The 27,687-nt window shown below is 45.3% G+C and overlaps 1 protein-coding gene across 7 annotated transcripts; it reads right to left on the reverse strand.

The window, feature by feature from the left end:
- Positions 1 to 24: 24 nt before the first annotated feature.
- On the reverse strand, positions 25 to 27,049 carry il21r.1 (interleukin 21 receptor, tandem duplicate 1). Of its 7 annotated transcripts, XM_029130346.3 has the most exons (11): positions 26,884 to 27,021; positions 26,493 to 26,564; positions 9,551 to 9,582; positions 7,001 to 7,100; positions 6,819 to 6,927; positions 6,342 to 6,526; positions 5,830 to 5,963; positions 5,557 to 5,737; positions 5,398 to 5,479; positions 4,184 to 4,277; positions 25 to 2,197 (listed from the first exon to the last, which is right to left on the reverse strand). In XM_029130346.3, exons 4-11 carry the CDS (start codon positions 7,056 to 7,058, stop codon positions 1,520 to 1,522), a joined length of 1,521 nt encoding a protein of 506 aa, XP_028986179.1. In that variant the 5' UTR covers positions 7,059 to 7,100; positions 9,551 to 9,582; positions 26,493 to 26,564; positions 26,884 to 27,021; the 3' UTR covers positions 25 to 1,519. The 7 variants fall into 7 exon arrangements, with proteins under 7 accessions (XP_028986179.1, XP_028986181.1, XP_028986183.1 ...); XM_029130348.3 differs by lacking the exons at positions 9,551 to 9,582; positions 26,884 to 27,021 and adding an exon at positions 27,033 to 27,049; XM_029130350.3 differs by lacking the exon at positions 9,551 to 9,582 and having other exon boundaries at positions 7,001 to 7,080.
- Between the last annotated feature and the right edge of the window lie 638 nt (positions 27,050 to 27,687).

Consider the following 27,687-nt stretch of genomic DNA (forward strand, 5'->3'; position numbering starts at 1 on the left):
TTAGCAAGTGGACACGGAAACAATTTGTGCATCTGTCATCATGTTTAATTGTGTATGTAGTTTAATTCAAGGTTGTTCTGTTTCCTGTGAAGATCATGAAAAAAAACAGGTGGTTTGTCACTAACAGGTAAAATAAAGCTACTGTACATAAAGGTGGCAGTAAAAGTAGACCTTAATAAAGCAGTAACAGCACGTTAAACCAGCGACACTGCACCTCAGCACTGCATGGTCAGGTCACACTGCAGGAATTAGCAACACGCAACTCAGGCAGCAATGATGAGGAATGAGGAATTATCACATGCTGTCAGTGAGTTTTAGTATCACTTTAGCATTAATCTGTAAAGGCTAAACATTAAAAACCTCGTTGCAACGAGACATCACGAGTCTGAGAAATGTCTTCACTCACTGGAGTTTTGAACGTTTGCAGCTTCACTATTTTCTAACTCATCTCCTGCAAAATGTAAAAATGTATTAAATCAAAGCCAGAGATCAAGAAGATGTTTGAGGCAGCAGATTGTCAGATAACACACAATCACATTGAACATTTACATCCTTCATAGCCTCCTAAAAATAAAAATAAAACTAGTTGATTAGTTGAATTTGACGCTTTAATTTGCAACAATTGAAACCATGTGACAGGAGGTGCAGCTGTGGACGCTCACACTCAGCATTTCAACCTGTGACATGGAGACAGTGTGAGGATGTGACTCAAATGCTGGGAAAACACGATCCAGTGGCCAACACTGGTCCACCAGAGTCCAGACCCTGAAGAACCCAGAGCCCGGTCCTCAGCAGGTGCAGAAGCGTCCGTGAGAAGGAACAAACAAGCCAGACACTCGGTCTGTAGAAAAACCCTTAAATAACATCAAGCATGTGAACGTGATAACAGTCAGTGACAGGCAGAAATGCAAAAGCACAGACTAAGACAAAAGCAGAAGGATTAAAATCTGTCCAAATGTTACACGCCACATTCAGGGACTGTACAATGTGAAGAAGCGCTCGTCTTGGTCAAACACACCAGATGACGTGATAAGAGAAACAACCAGTCTCGCGTTTGCACGTGAGAAAAAGTCACCAAACTTGGCTCTTTTTCACTGACGCTGCACTGAGCAGGACAGACGGTTACCGTGGTTTCTGACTAATTGCATGTGCAAGGAAAACAGGAGATTATCAGCGATAAGACCGAATCATGCACGTTGCTTCTCCAGATGACGCTAATGATGCGTGCGCGGCCAAGACGGTGCCAAGCTCAGCTGCCCGCCTGCATTATCCTACGTACAAACCAGCGTACACAGTACAAAGGTTACGGGAGCACAAGAAGAGCACAGCTAACAGTTAGCTCCAAGCTAACACAGTGAGGAGCAGTGCAGACCCTGAACCGGCCACTTTATCTACAGGTCGTCAGCAAACATCAGAAAACACCACCTGATTCTAAAGTGTATTAGCCTGAGTTGGACCTCATGGGCGTCCCTAATAAAGTGACCAGTGAGTGTAGAATCGTCTGTCGATTGCAGCATTGTCACTGCGTCTGCTGGAGCTCGCTCTCGGAGCTGCAGTCCTCCTGAATGGCGCTGCAGATCATCCACTGCTTCACGTAGTTGGAGTTGGAGTTCTTGTGCTCCTGGAAAGGGTCCGAGTCCGTTTGCCCCGCGGTGCCTGAAGGCGACACCCCGGGGCTGCTGCACTCCACGAAGCCGCTGTCGATGGTGTCCAGGTCCACGTGCGGGTACCCGTCCTCCGACTGCTCGTGGGAGGCGAACGAGTCCAGCGACGCCCTCTCCGCTTCCACGAAGCGCCCGCGCGGCTCAAAGTGCAGGTTCTCCAGGGACAGCTGGTTCTGGGCCCCCCCCCCACACAGCTGCTCCCCCGCCTCGTAGCCGGCCGGCCGCCTGTCGTCCTCCTCGTAGGAGCCCAAGCTGCCTCCGTCCTGGTAGCTTCGCATGGAGCCCTGTGAGGCCACCTCCCCGTCCAGCGTCACGGTGAGGATGGACACGTGGCCCGTGGAGCGGCCCGCGTCCTGCAGGTGGAGCAGCAGGTTGGCGTGAGGCTGCAGCGCCTGCAGGAAGCGCTCCCCCGCCCCGGCGTCCTCGCCGTAGCTCAGCTTCTCGTTGCTCCAGCGAAGCTTCTCGCTCATCATCGGCGCCACGGACTCGACGCTCACGTAGTCGAACTCCCTGAACACGGGCTTCACCCACTCCTGTGAGAGAGAGAGAGACGTGAGCCTGACTGGAGACGCGATGGAGGCTCCAATGAACGACAACATGGTGACGGAACAGGCCCATGTCACTGTTTGGAGGCCAAAGTATCAGAACCACCTTCAAGCGTGGAAGCTGGAGCTAGAGCTCCAGTACCGGCCCTCACGGACCAACATCTAGTAGAATTATCACCAGTTTCATTTAAAAAGGAAAAAGTAGTAGTAGTTTATAATTGGACGGACGTTCTGAAGACTGCGTTTGCTGAGACAACTATTTGGGTCCTGCCTCTTAAAGGTCCATTGACTCAACACATCTGCCATGATCAGTGCATAAACCCTAATAAAACACACAATCATTAAAGTACAATCCGTGCTTCTTGCTGGAGAAGCTGCTGTTCTTTGTTTCAGTAAAAGTACTCGTGTGTTTGAGTCACAGTGGAAAGTACCTCATCATGTAAGTTGGGGTTTTCACAGCTGTTGGCAGAACCTGGGCATCCACACATTGAAGGAGCCCGAGCAGCAACGCGTGAGTCTCATGGGCTTTTAGATGTTGACTTTATGAATCCTAATGCTTCACTGTGTGTGTGACTCCCGACAAACGTGCACAGCTCCCCTCCAGCGCTTGCAGATACCTGTGAGCTATATACTGTAGAGATATACTGTAGCAAGGTGATGGCCAGATAAGGCACTTGGCGCAGAAGCCACCACATCCTGACTCACAAAGCTCATCAACATAACAAGCTCAGTGAGAGAACGCAAGCAGGCTGCACCACAAGACCAAGACGGAGGAGACGAACTGTGAAAGAGCGGCATGAGTCCGTGACAGCGATGCTGAGCCGCGATACCAGGCTCCTCACTGCACAGCAACAGCTGACAGGTTCAGTCTGCGGCACGCGACGGCGGCACATTGGCCTCAACGCACTGTTCTCCCATTAGTAATGTACCAGGATGATGCAGTGGAAGTGGCTGCATTTACAGGAGAAAAGAAAAAAAACTAAAATGTTTACAGTAATATCATACATTTTAAATAGAGTGGAACCATGTGACAAATTCTGCATTTAGCAACTACTTCACGAGGAAGGTAGTTGTAAAATAAAATTAGCAAAGAGACTATTTCAAAGTAAATCTTGCTGTAAAGAGATTTACAGTTTCTATGAATTAAATCACGCTGTTCGCATGCATTCGTGCATTTTCGTGCATTTTAGTGCCAGCTCAGTTATCTACGGTGTTTTTTTGTGCACACTATGAATTAGTGTGACATGGACATCCGTCACTGCACGATGCGTTTCCTGTTATAATCTCGATTAGCACATTCCATGCAGAACTTTCTCTTTTACTCAGACCCCAGACTCTAGTTTCTACAGCAACCGCGCCCTCTGCTGGGGAACACCTGCAACTGCACACTCGTCTCAGGCTCGAGCTGGAGGCTGTTTCCTATCTGAGACGTTTTACCACCAACGTCAAGGCCAGCTCCAGTTGCCATGACGTCACATACGCATCACCACGACAAGACACAATCAAAGACTAATCTAATATGTCTCTGATGGTGAGATAAGGTGATTTCATTAACAGCAATGAAACCGTTTCTTAGTTTTCAAAGTAAAAACATTATGGGGATAAAATTAAAAGGTGACAGAAAAGGTCATGGTGAAGATGTTAACCACAGAGCTTTCATCAAGTGAAAACACTGTTTTAATCTGACATTATGACGCATAAGAGACCTGAAATAGACACAGCGAGTGGTATTTTCCAGTGAGGTGGAGGAGACGGTGCTGTCACACACAAATCGCAGCCCACAGCCTCAGACTGGTGAACAACACGGCTCTTGAAGCCCCTGCTCACTGACTCATTCACATTATGTGGGACCTTCAGCGTGAGGGGAAGGGGATGTCCCGCTGCACTGGGTCCAGATGTGCTGAAAGTCCCACTTGGGCAACACCTGCTGGGCCAGTTTGGAAATTACACCGGGCTCCTTTCGCTTTCTCTTACCTTAAAGTTCCCACCGTAGCTGTGATACAGGGGCTTGAAGAAGTCGTTGGGCTTCGGGACGTTTGTGATCACTTGTATTTTTTTCTGCCAAAACCTGCAAACGGATATGAAAGAATGTTTTTGACATTTTAGTCATGTATCATTTTTGTCCAGTGACTTTTATTTTTCATATGTAACGAGCTCAAAAGCAGCTTCAAACTCAAACCAGTAGCGTTGAAGGCTCAGAATAGCTGCACAAAAACAAAGTGGTGAGTCAAAGTCGTGTACAAATGACTGGACTCAGTGTAGCCGACAAAAATAACAACGAATGTGTCTGTGAACGTCTCGGGGAAAACATGAACATCTATTCTTTTCAAATAATAGGAGCAAAACTCTTATTATAGAGTAGAGTGTGATTTTTTAATGGATTGGTCACTTGAAGCCAGACGGACGTTTGCTGTGGAAGCTGTGAATCCACGTGGCCACACTGAGGAGCCAGTTCTGACCTAGAAACAGCCAAACAGGCAGAGCCTGGTTTGTACTGAACCGAGCTGGTTCCTCTGGCTCACTGAACATCCTCTGTTCTTTGAATTGAAGATCATGTTTTCCGAGTAACGCTCCAGACAATGGTTTGACTTTGAAAGCATCACAGACTGATGTGGTGCTTTTTGCTGCTGAACCTCGGGCTTCAATACGAGCCCTCGGGTTCTTCTCTGGCTCAGGACCCTGTGCTTCGTGGGGGCTGTGATGCTACAGTGCACAGGAGGCTGCAGCTCGCTGGGCGCCGACGCCTTCCGGCCGAGCGCCTGCGGCGCCGGGACCCGAGGACCTCGGGCTGTTTGGTGCTCGTCACTTCGTGCACTTGTGGAGCAAAGCGTTCTGTGACAGCGACGCTCTGCATGACTTCCTATGTGCGCTGGCCTCGTCAGTGCAGCGTGCTGCTGCATACGGCGCTGCAGTGGTTTCTACATGTGGGAGGTGATGCCAGGAAAGCGTAGATCGAAGCAGTGAGAAGACTTGCTAATCACTTACTGGAAGTCAAAGCGTTGATTGCATGAGCGTTTAAATGGGCTCTATTGTGCTGAGCTGGTTTTCTGTGCTTTGCACGACGAAACAAGCTCAGCGTAAACTCACTTAAAGCTAAAAGCGGGTTCGTTTCTGCTCAGAGCTCAAACCCAAACCAAAATTAAAGATGGAACAGAGGTAAAATCACAGCCAGTGTTTCTGTTACTCACGGTTTGTATAAATAGGCCAGCAGCAGGAGGCCAAAGAGCAGGAGGACGGGCAGAAACACGTAACACCAGCTCCTGTTCCCTCCTGCAAACAGGACAAGCATTGGTTCTAACAGCTCTGACCCCAAACACGGAGCCGCTCGCGTCCCGTCGTGCCGCTACCTTCCGCCTCGAACGCGCCCGTTCTCCATTGTGCAGAGGAGCTCCACTCGCTCCACGGACCCTCGAGCCAGTCCGTGCACAGCTGGGCCTGCAGGTCCACTGTGTACGTGACGTGCTGCTGCAGCAAGTTATGCTTCAGCGGGACGAAGGTCCCGCCCAGCTTCAGGACAAGATCTGGGTCCTGTCAGGAAGGAACCAGAGAGCGCGTGAGCGTTAGAACGAGTCCCCCGGCGCCGGTTCCACGGTTCCACGGTTCCACGGTTCCACGCTCACCTTTGACGGCTCCGTGCTCTCCCTGATGCGCACCCGGTACCTGAGGCAGCCGTACGTGTTGTTGACGGCCCAGGTGACGTTGTAGAATCCATCCACGTCTGCCACGCGGACGCTGAAAGGCGGCCGTGGTTTCACTGTGGAAGCCGAGGCCCCAGGGAAGCGGGGGAGGAGGGAGGAGGGAGGGAGGGAGCAAATGCACCAAGCCATTAATAGTCCAGACCACAAGTGGCCGTTGGACGCTGTTTGTAGCTGTGGGGAAGTCATTCACTATCGTTTATCAGCCTTTGGTTCTCTGGATTGAAGTTAGGCCCAATGATAAGTGTCCTCCATGTGAACAATAGATTTACAACCTAAATGATTAACAGCCATCTATTAAGTCTCATCCAAGAGTCGCTGCCACTGAACAGACCTTGAGTTTCGTATAAGACGCCTTCGTCTGTGACCTGTTTTAATGCCTCTCATCGTTCTCTCTGTTCTGCTGAAACGCGTCACTGTGCACTTATTTCACGTACCCACATCACTCAGCTTCCAGCTTCGTGACTCAGTGACCTTCAGCGCGTCCTGCTCGTCCCGCTGTTTGACGCTGGCGCTGCACTCGGTGTCGGTGGACGCCACCTCCTCCAGGTCCTCGGCCACGGCGCACCAGGACTGGGGGGGTGTGATGTCACAGCTGCCGCTGACCTCGGCTTCGAAGCCACTAAAGCAGAGACACTGTGTGAGAAGCTCAGCACTGACCTTTAACCTCAGCACCGAGGTTTGTGGCTGAAGCCCTGATGCAGGTACGTGATGTCTCATAGCAGTAAGTGCACTGGACACACTTAGCGACTATTGTATCGCTAAAAACGCAGCATCAAAAACTACCCAGAGTCGTTATGAGGGGAAACCCAAAGCCAAGTATGAGTGAAAGGTAGTGGTGCTATAATAAGACCACGCAGCTTCAAACTCCAACATCAAGCTGCATTATCAGCAAGAGTCAAGTAAAGTGGTACCGGCAAACGACTGTGACTTGGACCGGATGCGCTGGCACAGAACCCGAGCAGGAACAGTTCAGCAGAGCCTCGTAGTCCGTCCAGCAGGTGACGTTACACAGAGACGAGGCTGGAGCAGAAACAGAAGCGTTAACTGACGCTCAGCTGTGAAAGTAAGACGACGTTCCCACAGTTCGACTCACCGCCGTGAATGAGTGAGAGGCTCCACAGCAGCGGCAGGAGCACGGGTGTGGGAGCCATGGCAACGACCCAGCGTTATCAGCTGTGGGGAGACAGGAGGACCTGAAAACAGGCAGGATCCTTATGAAGCTGAAAGCATCTTTGGCCCAAAGGCAGCAAAGATCCGGAGCCGCGCGTGAAAACAGCTCCATTTATCAGCTTCACACTAAGACACAGCACAGCAGCAGGTCACCGGGCTCATAGCGTCACCTGCTCAGAATTAGCTGGACTAAACAAACGAAACGTCTGACAAACAGCGTCACATGAATCCTACCTTGCTGTAAAGTGAAGCCGTCCTACTTGACTGAGAGCAAACGGAGCCACTGAGGCGCTGACGTCTGCTGTGAGCGTTTAGTGGAACATGTTCAGCCTGCTTACAGTGAAGGCGTCATCTTTGCTATGACTAAGGATGTGGGTTCAGCCCTTTAGCGCGGTGTCTGTGCGGTGCCTTCCCACCACATCCACATTGCTGCTATGAATATGCAACACTTAACCCCGAAAAAAAAGAAAACAGGAAACTGAAACTGTGCTCTGTAAAATAATAGAGCCGAGTGTGTATTAAATCTCCTGGCTTCACATTTTTCGCTGAGTAAGCAGCCATGACTTAAATAATTATTGTTATTATATCTGTGTTTTTTTTATTATTCACCCATAACAAGAGCAGCATCTGATTTAATGTTGACAGGACAGAAACATGGACTGAAAAGACCCTTAACGCACACCTACACGTCTGCTAAAGCAGCTTATCAGGGGCTGCAGTCATTTCCAGCGCTGCTTTTGGAGGTGAAATGAGTCATAAAGCTGCTGTGTAGCCCATCAGTGCTAACGCTAAACAGGTTGTTGACCTTAAAACCATCAGCTTTAAGATGCTTCAATCAGACGTGCACTTTCCCAAAGACCAGCTTTTCTTCCTATTATAATAGATGGCGTAGAGCTACACGCGGGGCAGCGGGTTTGCAGACGCGTCTGCTGTAACGTCAATGCGGCAGCATGAGTCAGAGCCGAACTCGAACTGTCACACAAAGACGAGCACCTGCTGCGTTTACACCTATAAACATAAAACACACAGGGACGAGCAGCTCCGCATACAACCAACGCTGGCCTGCAGAGTTACAGCACCAGTGGAAGAGAGAACAGAACCAGAAGAGGTCAGTGGCCCCGTTTCTACTGTTTCTACTGTTTCTACTGCTGTGTTTGTCCAGTCGCTGTAAGAGCAGGGACGTCTGTGAGAACAGGACTGTGGCCCGAGGAGCAGAAGGAGCCTGCAAAGACCGCTCTCGGCCACCAGGGGGCGCTACGGGCAAGGGTTTAACTGGATCTGTTCACTGAGCGATCAAAGCAGAGAATCTGCTGACCGCTGCTTCCACTGCTTGATGAAGATCCATGTGGTGTTAATACGGAGCGAGACAACAGCGCAACACAAGCACCTACGTTTTATGTTGCATACGTAGTTTATAGTGGCTTTCAATTTGAAATCTTTTAAATTAAAATTTTTATTATTATTTTGATGTTGTTTAGTGGAATTTATTAGTGTCGTACAAACTTTCTGTAAACTTATACATGTAACAGCCGGTGAATGAACGAGAATGGTCTTTTTAAGTTAGTGAAATATAAAATGACATTTGTATGAAGCGGATTCTTGAATGTCTGCATTTACTCCAAACGCCAATAAATGTAGGGCTTTGTACTAACGTGTAGCCTAATTATTGCACCTGTTCTGGGGTTTTGTGAAGTTATTACGTCAGCTTGTGGCTTCACGGGGACAAAACTTTGTGAAAGCCTCCAGGTGAATACCGGTCCCCCCGAGAACATCTGCATTACTATAACTAACTCTGCGCCATAAATAGAGCTGGACTCTATTTTCTTTCTCGGGAACAAGGTCATCCCGACACAGGGGAACTCCGCAATGAAGCTTTGCGCCTTTCGTTTTTACACCGTGGATTAAATCTAAAACTGACCTGTAACAGACGTGGATTAAAACCGACTTCAAGGCCCGTTCATGTCTGTGGTTTCTTTTCGTCGCTTCGCGCACGTCACGAGCGCGTACAGTAAATGGGTGTTAAAGCGTCCCCTCGCGATCGGGCCAAAGCGACGCACGCACGCGCTCACTCACTCACCCCCAGTTTTCAACCCTGGACCAGAGGCCAAGTACAAAAATAAAAGCAAATTACTTTCATCCGGAACCAAAAGTGAAAGGGGGCCAGCGTCTCCGCTCCTCCACATCTTTCTTTGTTTATGTCTACGGACCTTTTGCAATCACACGTTCAATTCGTTGTTGAGAATCCGTGTTGGTTTTAAATAATCCGCAAAAGCCGCTGGTCGTGTAGCGTATTCAGAGGTTGGAGCCAAGCGTTTACCCTCTACTCTGTCTTAGTTGCCGAGTAAAAAAAGTATAACAATCATCTTTTTGCAGAAATTTCACTCCTTTCAAGCACAACTTGCATGATTACCATTCATTATCAGCTTAATTTTAAATTTAGCACTAATACATGTTACAGCGTTTAAATACTTACAGTCAGGCTGTAATCACACAGAAGGCGGTGATCTGCAAGAAGAGGAAGTTAACTAAAAATAGGAACTTTGATATAAAGTTGACCTTTATTCAGAACACAACAGCCACAGCGTGAAGTGAACCCATGCGTTGCTCTTTAATAGACAAGATGCTCTTGAGCAGGGCATTAAACCTGACCTGCTTCAGTGGTGCAGTGTAAAGCGGCATTATTATTAGAATCTGTGGTTGCAAACTAAAAAGTAAAGTTTGATTTGAGTCCTCGGTTCTATTTTGTCCCCTCTTCGCACTTTTGACTTTTGTTCCTTCGATGGTCAGTAAAGATACAAACCTGGTTCCATTTGTATAATTTGTTGTCATAATTTTAAATTGTTCTCTTGAAAATAACCACACCCAACATATAATTTTAGGTATTTCAGCATCATTAGTGTATATAATAGTACTCACCCTGGTAACTCATGCATTCTCACATGTCATCGTTATGCAAGTTGCACTATATTCATGAGAAAATCGCTAAAGCAGCACCGAATCAAGTCTATAAATGACTCACGTTCGTTTTAGTTTCGTGCTCATTCTCAGTCAGAGGTTTCAGCTTTAGTTGCTTGTGGCTTCGTCGGAGCGTCTCTCGGCGCGATGACGTTTACAGCCTCTAGGGGGCAGCAGCGAGGCGCAACTCGTCTGTATATTTACTTTACACACGTTACTGTAACACTAGACTCCACTTCATTCTCTGTACTGTGATTCAGTCGTTTCGTGCTTGTTCACTGTTTTCGTGCCAGTAAGTTAGACAGTAAGTACACTTGTCACATAAAACAGGGCAACAGCAGCTGGTCTCATGAAATCTGAACGATAACGTCTTGCAGGCTAAAAATATACAAACAGGCAACACTATATATAAGAATCTGTGTCATTTCCTATGGTGCAAACACGCAGAGATGTGATAATGATGAAAGGGATAAGTAATAAAACAATGCGCTCTTTACCTGAGAGTCAGAAGAACACAAATCATAAAGATGGGACAGTGTTACAACATGTCTGTGACCTTTCTGTCTTTGTCGTATGTGGCAGGGTGCTCCCGGAGGCATGGTGAGTTGGGTGGGTGGAGGGTGGGGGGCTGGAGCGGCTCTCTGCAGGTTGAGAAGGGGTCTGTCCCCCTCGAGGGCCACGGGCTCTCGGAGTTGTTGTGTGAAGTGACCCGCACACTGAAGCAAAGTGGTGGTGGTGTCTTCACCGTGAGGGTGGCGGAGGCTCTGGTGTGGCTGCGTGTTCCGATGTGGTGCTGATGTTGGGGGGGGGGGGGGGTGGGGGGGGGGTGGGGGGGGGGGGGGGGGGGGGGGGGGGGGGGGTGGGGGGTGGGGGGGGGGGGGGGGGGGGTGGGGGGGGGGGGGGGGGGTGTTTGCGCCGTAGTGGGCAGATATGCAGTCTCGCAGCCGTGCGTGTGCTTGTCCATGTCTGAGTGAATAAATGGAGGAAGGGGCAGTGAGAGAAGGGACCAATTCAGGTTCAGAAGTGTTGAAGCATAAAATCTCTCCCTCGCTTTTCTCCCTCTCTCGTTCTCCCCCCTCTGTTGCTGGGCCAGACGCAAAGCAACAGCAATTTGTGCGATTTCACAGCTCACTGGATCCCTAAAACTCTGACAGCCTTGTGCCGAGGTGGAGGGTAATGAGGGACGGGAGGGAGAGATGGAAGGAATGACGAAGAGCGCGGGGACGAAGGCTCGGAGCGTCAGAGGGCGAATGCAGACGTGAGGCATCGGAGGATGAGCGGGAGAGAGGATGAGCTGATGGCTGATAAAACGGAGAAATCACACGCGGCTTCTGCATAGTGGCATCGTTGAGACGCCCACAAGAAACAAAAGTTTATTTCCTACTCAATGACTCCTTGACCTGCTACTTGTTTGGTGAATTATTACAAATAGAATAACAACTACTGAACATAATTGATCCTTGATGTTTCAGCACACACTTCTACAACTTCTCTCTGTGAGGAAAAGAACCAAAAAATGTTAACACACGTTTAGATTAATCAGAAGGTCTTTAGTGATTGGAAGGGATCTTGCTGGGCTTCTAGAGTGATTTAATCCATTCAGCCATCGCGCCCCTCTCAGTCTCTGCTGAAGCTCCAGTTTGTGGCCATTATTTTAATCACAACCTGACTTTTGGCCTTTAAAAAGGGGTCACAACCTTAAGAGACCTCCACTGACCTCCGAGGACTTTTAATCTCCGTAAAAAGTGTTTATTTTCTATTTCAATTGAGACGTGAGAACTGAGATCTCTGCCTGTGCCTCCCGACCTCGACCTGGGTTAAAACCTGGGCTGCTTTGATTAAACATACTACAACCAAGGGGCAGTGCAGTACTGCAAATGCCTTTCTGCTCCAGAGCACAGCTGTGGACAGTGTGAGGGCGTCCACCCGGGGCTGAGGGAGAGAGAGAGAGGTACTGCAGAGCAGATGAGATAGCAGAGATACCAATTCAAAGGGTGGCTGAGTGCCTCCGTGATAAGAGACGTCACCTGAGTGCTTTGTTTTGGTTGTGGGGTCAAGAGAGGGTTCAAGGAGAGGGAGTTTTTGAGAGCGTGTCTTGCTGAGGGATGGTTGTGTGGATGGGGATCAGGACATCTGTGCAGGCTTTGAAGAGGTCAGCCTCAGGACAGGAACCGTTCTTAATCCCCCCCAGCTGGGCCTACAAGAGAGGATTTGGACCTCCGCTCGCTCTCTAGCCCCACCCACAACAGTAGCTAATTGAGCTGCAGTGATCGCTGTACTTCCATGTAAAGCCCTGCATGCTTTCACAGGGCTTTGGAGTCTGAGCAGGAAATCCCATTTACTGTCTAGCTGCTATCATCGACGATACGTCTGGAGGATATTCCATGTCCTCTAACATAGACACGTGTACGTCCACAGACCTGGTGATGCATTACAAACCGTAAGTCAAGCACAGATGATGGAAACATCTGGTGTGTGTATACATTTCAAAAATGTGCAGATAAAATCTCATAGTCGTGTTCATTTTAAAGCTGCTGCCCAGAGGCCCTGAACAGTACCCAGGTCTGAGCAGGGTTCCTCCCCCCTGCAAGAGAACAGCTGAGGGGGGTCAAGTGAAGGTTCTCGCCCTGATCACCCAGCTGGAAAACTCACAGATTCAGAGGTCACGGATAAGCTGCCCTATTGGGTGACTGGCCAGACAAAATCAAATTAGCGTCCCCCAGCGAGCCCCGAACCACCACCCAGGCATCACACGAGGTAGCTGCGCCGCATGTTTTCGTCTGATTCATCAAAGCACAGCTAACAATCAAACCCGCCTTGTGCTGAGGTCCATGTAGCTCTGTCAGAACCACCTCATGGTCACACCACACGCTCGGCTTACCACAACCAATTATTATGCAACCAGTTGGTTTAATGTGCAGCCCGTGCTCCTGACAATATGATGGTGTCCTTTCAAAATAAAACCTGAAGGAGCCATGGTAGCAGCAGGAGGAACAGACCACAGTATTAAAAACGGTAAGTGTGGGTGGAAGTCAGGATGGGCTAAGCTTAAGCTTAGCTAGCTCTCGTTGCCCAGCAAACCTAGGTGATTATGGATGATCAATAGCCAGAATGTTTTCGTAACCCAAGGATGCTCAGTCAGGTGGACCCCTGGAGAGTCAATTAAAAACTACTGAGGGACACCGAACGGCCACAAAGAGGCTGAAACTGGCAAAACATGACACAAAACAACCAACAACCGACAAATCAGGGAGAAACAACCACAAATGTCTTTGCTCAGGTCCCAGTTGTCTCATAACCGGTCCATGAACTGTCCAAATGTTCAAGCTTAACCACAGCACAGACGCCGTTTTAGTTTACAACTGAGGGTGTTTTTTTCACACATTGGCTTCCATCCTCCGCATGAGCACCCCAGTTCTGCAAGAAAAAATTCATTTGTCTAATTTCCTGATGTTTGCTTTAATACTACATTTTGTCCAAAACCAAACCACAGCTTTGGATCAACAAGTTTTATTTATTGATGTCTGGGGGGTCCAGATAACTGTCTACAAGCGGATGAATGCAAGGAAGAGAATGAATATTTGCATAAGCGGCCACTCAGGACGCTGCTGCTGCTGCTGCTGCTGCTGCTGCTGCTGCTGCTGCTTGGACCAACCTGCTGTCCCCATTTCATTTTGATCCTTGTCCACAACCGTGACCTTGCACACCACCAGCATTTGGTAAGCAATGATTTATCGGCCAAATAAATTTGTTGGCTCCATTGGAATGTGCTTAAGGTGTGGGGGTCACTTACTAGGTCAAAAACAGCGGCTCGTAAATTACAGCTAAGCATAAGGGAAGCGAGGAGATGGGAACTTTAAGGGGAAAAGGTTTCAAAATGACAAATTGGGTGACTCAAAAAAAAGGAAAACAGTAGAGTGGAATATGGTGCAATTTTGAGATGCATAAAAGCAAGACACATAAGGTGCCATCATTCGACACCTTACCTTGAGTGAGATCCAGCCCTAAGATGCGATATCAGTCACTCTGACAGCGTGAGGTTAGAGGGCTCATTTAGGAAGTGAAGGCCAGTGTTACTCTCTGTGACGTGAGATCATGAAGCTTTAGTTGCAGCTCACCTGCCTGGAAAATCTACTTACCTGCCTCCCATTCAAGCATATAAGTCTTGCTGAACCAAGTGCTCGGTGTCCATTGCGACATTGACTCTTACTGATTAGAATGAGTGACTGCTACCTTTGGACAGAGTTTACAAGGAGCGTTTGTGAAACTTTGTAGAGAGTGAACTATGGTACCAATGTGTTCACTGTATGAATCACAGCAGATTCCACTGTAAACAAGCTGATTCTTAGCATACAGCAGTAGCTGCAGACCCCTGGTGTGACATTCATGACCTTCATTTTTGTAAAATAAACCATTTTTCCTACAGAAGATTAATGTTTTTGTTAAGCAGCCATTGAAAAGCAGCCACGCTAACAGTCGCCCTGCTAGAGACACAAATGCTTGTTTACAATTATGGCTGAATGGGATCGATATGTTTCTCTTAGCTTTAAATTTTGCATGGCTTGCAAATAAATACTTCCACATGGTCCCCTTTCCACAGCAGAAGGCCTGCTCTGCCAAGGTAAGCACAATGAGTGTATAGGGTAAAATCCAGACAGCACAGATGTGTGGCTAAGACTTCAAGCCTCTTTTCATGTAAATATTGTGAAACATAATTCATACTAATCTGATTAATGATCCGCAGACCATAAAACACAAACTCAAAAATATTTTTAGCCCTGGCTTCCTGGTCCATTCTGGTCCAGACTGAACCCGATACAATGGAGTGAAATCTGTACATTACTTCTTGGCACTTGGTGAAACCTTTAACCAGTGATGATACAGTAATGATACATGTTTTATAAAACATGTTTGAATGTCCCAGAAAAAACATAATGTAACAATAATCTAATAACATTTATCGTCATTCACTCAAAATTCCTCCAGAACAGTAAGTGCTAGCATGCTAAGAAGCTAAAGTAAGAATGTGATTATGTTAACCTTTAATCCTGCAAAGCTTGTTAGCACTGTAAGTGATTGCATTAGCATTTAGCTCAAAGTCCGTCTGTGCCTGCTGCTGTATCCGCCAGCGAGTCGGTAGCATCGCTGCAAACTCCTAATGTCCCATCTGATCTAATATGTAAATATACTATACCATATTATTCCATACTGCTACTCCTGATCCGCTGTCCATCACAACGTGTGTTACATCAGTTTTTAAAAGCAGCTTGGGACATAAAAAGCTGTTTACTGTGCATTAGGACTGCTGGCGCGAGCTCAACTCCAGTCTGGCTGCAATCGGCCCATTGTTTAGTCTCATTTGCCACCTGCAATCGGGACACGGCTGAGATGCCGATTCACACAGCTCGAGCCAGACTACGCTGCCCTGGGAGGAGATCTGGAGAGCGGGAGTGCATGTGGCCAGTCCGCAGAACAGATGTTGGAAGCCCTGCTTTAACGATGCCTAATCACTAATCAGGGTGGGGTTGTAATGAGGCCCTGAACGAAGGTTTCACTGAAAACAACTGTAATCATGCAAAAATAATTAGTGACATTCATGGCTGTAGCTGTACATGCACTCACTGAAGCCATACGCCGATGTGAGTGAGCAACGTACACCGAGTGTCTAACAAATGAAAGGAAAGCCAAAGAAAGAAAACAAAGCTAGTGCTCCCCATTGTTGTCTTTGAGTTGATGCATGAGTGCAGTGACTGGTGGGGATTTGAACTGTGCATGACCTGAGGGTAAATCTCAGTGTTTGTTTGTGTTGGAATATGACTGACTTTGGTCTGATGATGCATTTGCCCTGTGGACTGTTCGCAGCGAGGAAATCAAGAGCAGGAGAGCACGAGGGGAAGAGAGGACCAGATGGGAGACTGAGATGGATTGGCCGGGCTAACAGGCAGATGTTTATGAGCCATTATTTACAAGCTCTTTAATCTGGGCTATTTCCTCGCCCTTGGCAATGGATAGGTCTGCAGGTCATGCTGCCTGAACACCTCCACCAGTGGTCATTCATCTCCCTCTTTAAAAGCTGGAGTGAAAGAGGGAATGAAGGAGGGAGGAAGGTGAGGCTTGTTCCTTTACACGTCATAAATGTCGTTTATACAGTAGAACAGCATACGAAGAGTTAAACTATAGATTATTAAGTGCAACATAAAATCTTAAACACTTAGGTGCTTTAAACTTAAAAACGATGAAACAAACAATCCTTCAAAACTGTGGGAAAAAAACGAATGAAAAACGAGACCAGTTGATGAGTTATGAAGAGGCGAGAAACAAAAGGGATGCGATTATGGAGAAAGTCGCACACCTAATGAAAGACAGGGACCCAACAGCCACAGCCTTTAAAAAAAATGCATGTCATGGCTATTTTCCTGCCGTCCTTTCCCGGCGAGTCAGAGCGATTTTGTCCTCGCTGTGCATACAATCAATTAGATGAGTCTGAGTGATGCCATGACCGTCAGGCCAACAGCATTTTTCTCCTCTATCTCCCCCAGCCAGACTTGAGCCTAATTTTCCCATCTGCTCGATGAATATTAGCCCAATTGCTGTCTATATCGATTTGTGCTAAGGTTAAAAGCTTGCAAGACCTTGGCTTGAATATGTGTTGCCTGGCAACGGCTCCATTCAACTCGCTAAACCCCACCCTGTTTTAGCTAACACACACAGCTTCACGTGGGAGGTGGGTGGCTCCCATCTAGCCTGATAGCAGAAGTCCAGGCCTTGACTTCCAGCCCCATCAGTGATTAAAAGCTCCCCGTTCTGCATGACATTGTGACCTTAACCCCCCGGACCTTCGCGCTCCAGGGTCACTTAACCTTGAACGCAATTACAAGATAAGGTTACTTAAGTGTGACCCTCACTGTGGTCCTCACTCAGTTAATAGGACAGGTTGGAGGAGAAAAGGGCCAGCGCAGCTGATATGCCTCTAGGTTAATTCGCTGGGTTGACAAAGGTCGCAGGCAGCGTCCATAAAGTACGGGAAGGCGCTTCGATTTCTCATGCAAAGTGAGACTCAGCAATACGATATCGCGGTGGGAGCCAAAGAGCAGAGGCAGCAGAGCTCGAGCTCCGATAAGCTGGCTTCAGTGCCACTGCTGGATGCCACTGCCGAGTTCATAGTTCACCTGAAGCTGTCTGTATGTCATGTGTATCTCACTACCAACGTCCTTTATTTCCCCTGTGTGTGCTATTTTTAAATTAAATCACGTCTATGGACACAAATCCAATCCAAACATGCTTTAACTGGCGGATGCAGCACACAGACAGTCAAGATGTCTCTGCTTAAGTAAGCCAGGAGAGCGTGACTGCTTGGTTTGGTTCTGTGTCACATCCTGACCGTATCATGTGGTCAACTCCTGCTCTGCCTCTCACCCCCTCAGTCTGTGTGTTAACCCTCTTGGATCAAAGCCAGTGAGCTGGCTTAACAAGCTGGGCCACTTCAGCGCTGCTGGTGCTGGTGCTGGTGGGGGCATTCGTGGGGGAGCAAACGCCGGCGCTCGGTCACGGCGAAGCCCGCTAACAGCGCCGAGATTCTGTGGAGCCAAAACAACAGCGGCTCCCATTAGTGTTTAAGGTTGGAGCGGAGCTGGTTCACGTTCGGCCGAAGAGCTGCTGATAACATTTACTCAACAGCAACAGACGAGGTGGTTTTGTCCATGAGAAGCCCAGATGTCACATAAAACATCAGGAAATTAACAGGTAATCTCCACAAGACCTTGGACGGATGCAAAGTTAATTGATTTCACTGAATTATAGGATAAAACATCTGGTCAATTACAGTGATTAACAGTCATTCTGTCCCTTATGTTCAAAAGGTAAAGTCCTGTTCTATATTTTCGTTGCAAATAGGAACGGAGTCTATTCAGGTAAATCTTTGAGCAGAATGTTCACGCTGCCTCTGCCGACTGATTCACGTGTGTTGAGATTTTATATTTTTTCCCAGCGTCTGAATGTGATGTGTTGTAGTTTTTTATAATCTTGTCAGGCCAACCGACGCCCACTAAAGGCTCTGAAATCAAATGCTCCCAAACTGCCTTAATAGGCCATCGTTTTCCTGTAATGAGACAAAAGGGTTTCTACATTACAGCAAGTTTAGCCGATGTAATGGTCATCAGACTCTCAGAGAGAAAGAGAAGAAGATGAAAAGAGTCTGTCTGTCCTCGTCATAATTCCTGTCGGAAAACCAAAACAAAACCTTTCAGGTTCATTTATATGTGGATAAATATGGTGAAAGAAAAGGATTAGTACTGAATTAATTGAAGCCGCGAATCAAACTGGGACTTTTAGTTCCAAACATAGAGGAAAAACAGAAAAAAACCCTGAAAAACTGCATCGGCAGTTTATCAATAAGAAAATCTATCGACATCTCTTTAAACATTTACACCTTTTGATTCTCACTAAGCACTAATATGCAGACTTTGACTAAAGAGTAAGAAAATAAAACAATCTCTTGTTCTGCGCAGACTTTTATCACCCGATTGCCTCACAATCCGGGTCAAATGGAAGTCAAGAGCGCAGCAGACGAAAAGAGAGAAGAATTTGTGTAAAATAAAATGCTGCATGTAAAGAAAGGGAGAGTGTGTGAGTGTGTGTGTGGTGGTGGGGGGGCGGGGGGTTGGAGAATCAGAGGAGAGTGAGGGAATGGGGTTGCTCTAACCGTGGCCTGCTGACCGCCAGTTGAACCTCTCTCTCTGAACTGAAGATGAACCCTAAACTTGAGGATCATTCGGTCACGGATCTCCCTGGGAGCTACAAACAGAGGCAGCAAGCCCACAAAACACACACACACACACACACACACACACACACACACACACACACACACACACACACACACACACACACACACACACACACACACACACACACACACACACACACACACACACACACACACACACACACACACTCCCACCATCATGACCGGGGCGTGCACATATTCGCTCCAAACAAGGGTGTGAAAATTTCACGCACACAGAAACACAAAATCATCCACACATGCGCAACCATGCGCACAAAAATTGATTATCTGAATGTTCAAATTAACACGTGGCGTTTTTACTTGCCATGTGCTACTTGACAGGATTTTACAATTTATAGAAAAGCAATGTGCAGAACCACACACACACACACACACACACTTGTGCCTCTAACACAACACCCCACCAGACGAGTCAGAGGTTGCGATAGCTCTTTAACTATTCCCACTGTGGCTCACCCACGAGGGCACAATGCTCTGTGGGGTCATGGACAGGTCACCACAACACATGCTGATCTTGGTTGTGTCTTCTGCTCTGCTGACAGACACACGGAGAGAGCGTGGGGGCGGGTAACAAAAGGTTAGGGCAGATACAAAATCCAGAATGGCACAATGTTGGTTTCTTTGCATAAGAACCTTTTAGGAGATTATCTGCTGCCTGTGGAGTTTGAGGGAACACTCCAGCCAAACTTTCATGCGTTATTTCAACTACTAACAACAAACTATAGATTTGTTTGTTCCTAGTTGAAGTGATGGCTGGTCTCCTTTGTTTTTTTCATGGTAAAATACATCTACTAACTGCCCACTCTTATGGGTCAACCTATTTCTTACCTCACTCCTCGAGTAACCGGAATTACACATTCACTGGTTGGTGAAAAAGTAGCTTTCCTGTCATGACTTATTCATGTCCCACAGGTACAAAGTGAAGGAGAGAAATGTTAAGTGTAGGAGTGTACCTCTACAAATGGACCCTAAAAGGTTAGTCAGCTGTAAGTATTGAAGTATTTCCCTTTATCCTGACAGAGCCTCCCAACTAGCATGCTAGTTTTAGCACCACTCAGATGTAAATACACACTCACACCAGGGAGCTACACAGTGCAAGCACACAGGATGCAGAGCGGCTTCAACCGAGCGGCTGGGGGTCAAGGGCACCGTGATGGTAGCTGTTGAGGGGCACGTTGGCATCTTAATTATACAAACATTTTTCAGCAGCAGACCTGCTCTGGAGGCGCAGATATGTCCTTGGGTGCATTTTATAATAAGTTGCAGACGCACGACAACTTTAGTTTCTGTAGTGAGTTTGTAACGCAGTACAACACTGTACATAAGAAATTAAAAGGCATCAAGACACAGTAAGCTAACACACACACACACACACACACACACACACACACACACACACACACACACACACACACACACACACACACACACACACACACACACACACACACACACTTGGCCTGAATAAATAACATGGGATTTTAAAATATGTTGAAAAAAGATTGTTGAAAAAGTTTCAAAAACCTAAAAGTAAATTAGGAAAAAAGAATATTGGTGCACGCGTGAATCAGTCAAAGGCTGCTTTGAGCCCATTATAGAGGTTAGTGAAGGATTAAACAGCAGGAGGTCTAGTTCTGCAGCGTTCATAACTAGCTTACAAATCTACAACTCGAATGCTAAACAGGGATCTTTGCATTTCGGGCACATGCCCGTAGATATTAAGGCAGGCATGTGGAATGAAAAGAGGCTTTCCCATTGATCCTGCGTGTTTCATAACTCTGCATTAGCGCCGTGCTGCTATAAGGTCACAGGGTGTGTCAGCTACACATCACGGGGACGCTGTGTGTTTGTGTGTGTGACACATGCTGGTGTCCAGCCTGGAAGGCATCACAGACTTCTGCCAGAACAAGTTGTGTTACTTGTGCTACCACACACATTGTATGTGAAAAGGTCACAGAGCCGTCCCTGGAGGAATGGCCGGGAGACCCTGTGTTGCTCATAGACTGACAGCGTGTCCCAGTTGTGCATACTAATACTACATAGTGTGAGTTTCTGAAGACTGTGCACAAAACACCACGTTAACATGTGTTCACAGTTGCGCAAAACAAACTGAAAACTGCCAGAATTACAAAAATGTTGATTTGTACAGATTAAGCCTGATTTTAATTTGTTTCATTGCAGGAAAATTGACAAAAGGCCACAGCAGATTTTCTCTGGTGAGTCTCTAATCATTCTAATGATCCCATTTATCCAGTAACCCTTTATGAAAACTATCACACCCATGTTTCTCTGCTGTGAACGGACAATGCTGGGATAATGACTTTACATTCTTTTTACTTCAAGATTCTTCACGTCAACCTGAACATTTTTCTTCATTTAACAACCTATAGTCAGCATTCTTTGACCTGTTGCGCTTTGAAGCAGAAACAGAAGTTGTGCCTCATCAGTGAAAGTTGACTACATGTGATGAAACAATGACTCAATTAACAATTTATCTCAGCGGTGCATACAGAAGTTCAGGATCCTTGCACCTTGAAGGAACAAACCGATGAATGGGAAAGAACTGTCGTTCTGCCATTTTAATTATTTCTGCTTGGTGTTCTGAATGAACTGGGAACAACAGCAATGACCTGGGTATGAACTTTGTTGACAGCTTCAAGTAAATTGGCCCAGACGTGGGTCAAATTCTTGTCAATATGCATTGTTAAATCCAGAGCTCCAATGTAAAGACGATTAGTTTACAAGTGGGAAATCATGTATTTGTCACCATATTTGAAGGATTTTAGTTAGATTATGCTGAGTGTAAATCCAAAGGTCCAAATATTTTCAGGCTTTCAATATGTTGCATATCTACATTTCTGAAACCGCACTTCAACCAATGACTTTTAAGTACAATTGTGAAATGTAGAGTTTATGGAAAAGGTATGACGCAATGTTTTCATGGGTGGGTCTGTGTATTGTTTTGTGTCATGTATGCAGGTACAACAAGTTCCACACCCTGCCGCTGGATTTGAACTGGCAAGTGATTGATGGATGTAAAAACATGCTCAGAGGCTGAGAGCAAGCAATCATGAGTTTAAGTAATGTAGGATTCAAAATATTTTAACTAAAAGATAAAATACATCTTAACCTCTCACTGGGTCTACGCTGTCATCTATTTAAAAGTGTAATGTAATGATACATGAATATATGAGACTGGCTGAAAGATAATGAACAAGAAGGCTGTATTTCTATTTAGCAGCATCTATAAAACACAAAAAGCAGAGCCTGAATCCCTTTAGTTGGTGTGGCCCCATACGCAGAGACAGTAAAGTGCCGTGGGAAATATTAGTCTTGGCCGTAAAAAGATAAAGCAGTGATGCTTAGATGCACAGCACAAAGCGATTCGTTAATCTAACTTACCAAAACAACCCTGTCTTGGTTCTTGGAGGCCTCATCGTTGTACTGTACGCATCTCTACCGCTCTCCACACAAGCTATTTATTCACAACGGTGCTCCTCGCTAACACACACAGCTGCAACGCCCAGCACCAACTCCACAGCTGTGACCTTACACATTCGGGTCAGTGAGTCCCACAAAACGGACAAAAAAATGTGTGCCCTGGAATCTCAGCTCCCAATTACTCTGAACGGAGCTCCCTCCGGGTGGACAATGCTGCAGGTGAGAAGTTGGACGGGACTCAGTCACAGCTCAGCAAAGGCACAAAGGAACCCTGTTGACAGACTGCGAGTTCCAGCCTCAATCACACACAAACGACTAAAACGTCTTTAGAGTTTGTGATTATGAAACACCTCTGATGCGTCTACATGAGATAATTCTTCTTTGTTTCATCAGTAATTTCATTTCATTCATGAATTGACAGATTTCCTGCACTGGCAGCTGAAGAGCCGGCACATTTACCATTTAAAAAGGTGAGAGTTCAAAGGAAACGCGTAGACGACTTGATGAAACAAAATTCTGCTGCTTCTACTGTGTTGATGAAGTCACAGCGACTGCACAAGACTCAGAATTCAAACCTCTCTTTCACTATGAAACAATTACTATATAGTTAAAGCATATTTAAGCTGTAGCAGTAGTTTAGTTTAATACAGTTTACCTTTAAGATACTTATGTTACTCTGCATTTTAATAAACACAAGTAAATGATAGTTCTACTTTAGTTGTTACTTGAATTACATAGTGAATTTTATTTTACTGCTGTATTTGTTTAGTCACGTTTTACTGTGACCTGTTACAGTACAAAGACCTGCATGGCATGTTTTTTTTTCCATTCACATATATGAAAGTGGGAACATGTGATTTAATCCGTTATGGTCTTTGTTTTAATAACTGTTTGCAGCTCAGCGTTGCAGGATCATAAACTGTTTTACAGAAAACAAAAAGGGGTCCAAAATAAATTAATCAAGTCCAAACTACAATTTAGAATGTAAGTCTAAAATACAGTAAATCTAGTTTTATTGTAATGCAAATAACAATGCATCGCAGTGGTATGTTTACTTGAGTAATTAAGACCCCCGAATGGAACTGAACTTTAACTCATTTGTGCATTTTGGCCCTGCTTTCCTGCAGTGTTGCTGCTTAAGGATAAACAGCATACAATCTGATACAGCTTGTGCGTCAGTAACACATAGTTTCAGTTGACACAGCTACAAACCATAAAAATGAAACAATCAAACAATAGAAACAATGAAAAGTTAAGCTAAAACATTTCTTTACCCAAAGAACAGCTGACAAATTCTAACAAATATGCATAATAAATAGAGAATGTAAAAAAAATGCACCAAGTTTGGAGTGAAATGATTTTTAAGCTCGTCTAACCCTGAATGAGAGGTAAAAGGGGAGAGGAGCAAAGCAGGGATGAGCAGATACTGTAGAAGGGCTGGCTTTAGGAAACAGAGCAGTGGTATGTGTTGCAGCACGTGGATAAGGTCAACAACAGAGCCCTGCATTGATTCCACATATGTGGTAAGGTCAAAAACTATCATGGGACCTTTGCCCCTGGGCAGTTTCCAATCATTCGCCTTCTCATAATCTGTGGAAAACTTGTCTGCTTCTCACAGTTCAATGACCACTCATCTCTGCAGCAATTACCGTGCCCTTCTTGCACCCTGGCAGTTCAATGCCATGTACTAGTGATCTAATGTGATATTGTTACCGCTCTGCTCGCAGCACATTCGATATTTCAAAATGTGTTGCAGGGGTAATTACATTTGATTAAAACTGACCAGATGAGGCAACTACAGTAGCAGATACCTTGCTACAACAGAAGGCACAGTGAAACACACCGAACAGGCCTGTGTGTGTGTGGCTGGGCAGAGGTAAGCGAGTCTAATACTACAGCAGTCACACAGGTGTTGGTGTAAGTGTTACCAGCCGGCTGCCAACCAATTACGATGGCCCCTTTTCGTACACAACGCTCAACTGATAAATCCCAAGGGGCATGCAAAGATGACTTAGTGGGTCAAATGCAGCCTGCAGATACCACAGATAGCGAGAGAGAGAGGCACTGACTGACACACACACACACACACACACACACACACACACACACACACACACACACACACACACACACACACACACACACACACACACACACACACACACACACACACACACACACACAGTGAAAGTGAAAACAGACGGTGCTAAAAATAAACCATCTGAAATATTTAACTTACTGACCCAGAAAACCTCAGTGCAATCTGAACAAGCAGGGGACACCACAACGACAGAGCCATGATATCATTAGGGTGGATGGGATATGCGTCCTCATAACGGCAGGCTACGTACTGCACTGCATCAAAGGCAAGTGAAGCACGTGTGTCCACTGTAGTCAGTTATATAAGGAAAACTACGATTATACAAAAAATGATTGAATGAGGTCAGTTGGCATCATATGTTCTTAAAGAGACACTCTGGTGATTTGTGTTGCAGTTGTATAAAACTGGAGGACAGTGGAGAAAATAGATTAAGGAAATTGGATGTGATGAAAAGAAGATGACACTTTATCTCATATTATGGGTCAATTTTACACATTCTTATAATGCACCCACACAGTGACATCATTGAAAGGCATCACACTGTAGCTGTAATTCATTACATTCACTCACTATAATATCTAAAACAAATTAATTCTGTTTTCTCTGTGTCTCTGATTCAGATTATTCTCCAATCCAACGCTCCTAGAACACAGATTAAAGATTACCAACTTCAAGGTGAACAATAATATTCTCTCTTAAAAATTTCAATTTCCGCTGCACATCGAATTTAAATGAAGTAAGATTCAAACTTCCTCAGTGACTCCAGCCGTGGCATTCTTGGGTGGGTGAGGGTGACAAGGAGGACATGATGATTGGCATGGCCTCCTGTCCAGCATGCAGCTAAACAGCCATGTCCATATTCAGCAATGATATTGGCCTCTAACCCCCAATCCAGATGCCATTACCATTTTGGAGTCACACCGAGCGTCCAGACTGGTGCACAACACCATCAATATTAATGTTCTGTGACTAAGGCGGCTTTGGAAGAACTTTCTCCCACATCAATATTGATGGTGTTGCCATACATTGGAGTCTGGGTCCTCTTTAAGGATTTATAAGAGGAACACTGGTGGGGGTCGGTGTCTGTATGCGAAGGAGGCCTATGCCATTTTTGGTGATGTACATTTTCCTGCCGTTCAGAGCAATTTCCTTGAGAGAGGGGTGACTCCAACCCACGCTTGATGAGATCTGAGTGGAGAGGGGTCGTGCAGAGACAGATCCAATTCCCTTGCAATGCTTTGCCGGAGATGATAGTTATGGAAAAATGAACGTTTCATTTCAGGGGCTCTGGGAATGCTAAATGGGGGTGTGTTGATTCTGGAAATGGGGGTATTGCTTTTGGGACATCTTCACAAACAGTCCTCTGTTGGGCCACACACATAGACACAGATCTAATTCATTACAATATTAGCTTTGGAAATGCATTGCTCTATATATCACGTGCTGAGAGAACGCACTCAGTCAAGAGCTTCATGTCTGGTTCTTTTGTCATGCATTCAGATATAAATCACACAGAAGAAAAAAACAAGAAGATATTAATGAAACTCACAGTGAACTTTGGCTTTTGCCTGCTCTCCTTAAACATGTTCCTAATAAAGTGATTGAGCTTTTCAGTTGCATTTGTCAATGTAGATGAAGTATTACAGGTTATAAAAGCCAATCAAGCCAAAGGTGGATTCATTTGTTTTTAGTCATGTAACAATATGACAGCAGCAGATGAAAAACACCCGCACACGAGAGCCACTGAATAACAAGGAGGGCAGTAAAACTCTTAACACTAGACAGGATTGTTATTAATATAAATCAATATTAAATGATTTTTTTTGGTCAGTTGTCTTCAGTAGAGTTAGTTGCACGCTTTTACTGATATACCGGACATGTAAATCTTAATTATTGAAAAAAATCTATTTAATAATTCTCAATGAATGTGTATAAATTGTCTCAATAGTTCAACAGTAGCCACAAAAAATCGCTTTGTTGATGATAATTTAAAAAATGAAAAAAACCTTCAATACTGAAATCTAAGAGTTCATCTTATTGGTCTAATTGATTAGTGTTACACCTCTTTTTACATTTGTATACTTGTTTAACTACTCAAACTTCTCAACTAACCTTATTTATGACAAACAGATGAGATGCACTTTCTTAAAATAGCCAGAAGATCTGAAGTTCCAATCATCTGACCTAGAAATAAGAGAAGAAGATGGTTAAAAATTGTAAATGTGTAGATGGTTGGCCTCTCTATTATTAAAACTGGAATATAATGAAGACTTTCTATTATTGTGTAACATCAGGGGTTGCAACAAAAATGTTAATGTTAAAACAGTCTATGTTAATAGTCTACAATTACTTGACAAAGGGAGCACAACCTGTGGAAAACCCGTAAAACGTTTTTGTAACAGTTTCAGGTAATTTTAGAATAATATATTTCCTAATTAAATTAAGTAGCTGCTAACAGTCAAGCCTACCATTAGTTAGCTAACATTAGCTTTTCTTACATTACCTTTCAGTAACCGCTAGCTAATAACAAGCAGCTCCATGGGTCTCTGCATTTCCTTCCTTTGTCATTATAGTTCACCATGTACAGTATCCAGTGCAAATACATGCAACAGAAGTATTTCAGAATAAAAGATCAAGGGGCTAATACCTTACTTTTGTTGTTTTACTCTTTTCCTGTTCGTCGTAGATGACGTCATATGACCCGCCCTCAACCCCCCCTTACGCAGACGTCTAAATTAATTACATATTTAAGTAAGAAACTGTAAAATGTACTTCGAAAGTAGTATGAACTGTTCAATATCAAAATATGTTAGGTATAGTACTTAAACGCACTTAGCATCTTTCCCAAACTACATTTAATTATTAACTTTAAAACACAAAGTGTTTTGTCCCATATGTGTGCGTGTACACGCCCTGTCAACCTTTTGTGCTTTGTGTTTGTTTGTGTTGTGTGTGTGCTTTTTTATATGTATTTTATCTCTTCACTCCAACCAGGTTCTGGTGGTTTCGTCCTCTAAAGATGATTTTCTTTTTTCCATTTCTACACTGTTGCCTAGTTCTTATTTAGATTATTCATATATTTTTCATTCAGCTTAATGTATTTTATTTCTTATCCCCATGTGCTTGTTCCATGTGTTCATTCATTGCTTGTTTTTATGTAAACCACAAGTCGTCTCAGGTTGTTTTTAAATGTCACCCCCACCCACCACTTTATTTGTCTTCACAGATGTGCGCATTTTTAACACAGTCAGAGTGTTTTACATTTATATAGAGCTGAGCAACAACAGTCTCATCACGTCTCATCAGG

Source organism: Betta splendens, chromosome 16 (assembly GCF_900634795.4).
Source record: "Betta splendens chromosome 16, fBetSpl5.4, whole genome shotgun sequence".
Classification (NCBI taxonomy): Eukaryota; Metazoa; Chordata; class Actinopteri; order Anabantiformes; family Osphronemidae; genus Betta; species Betta splendens.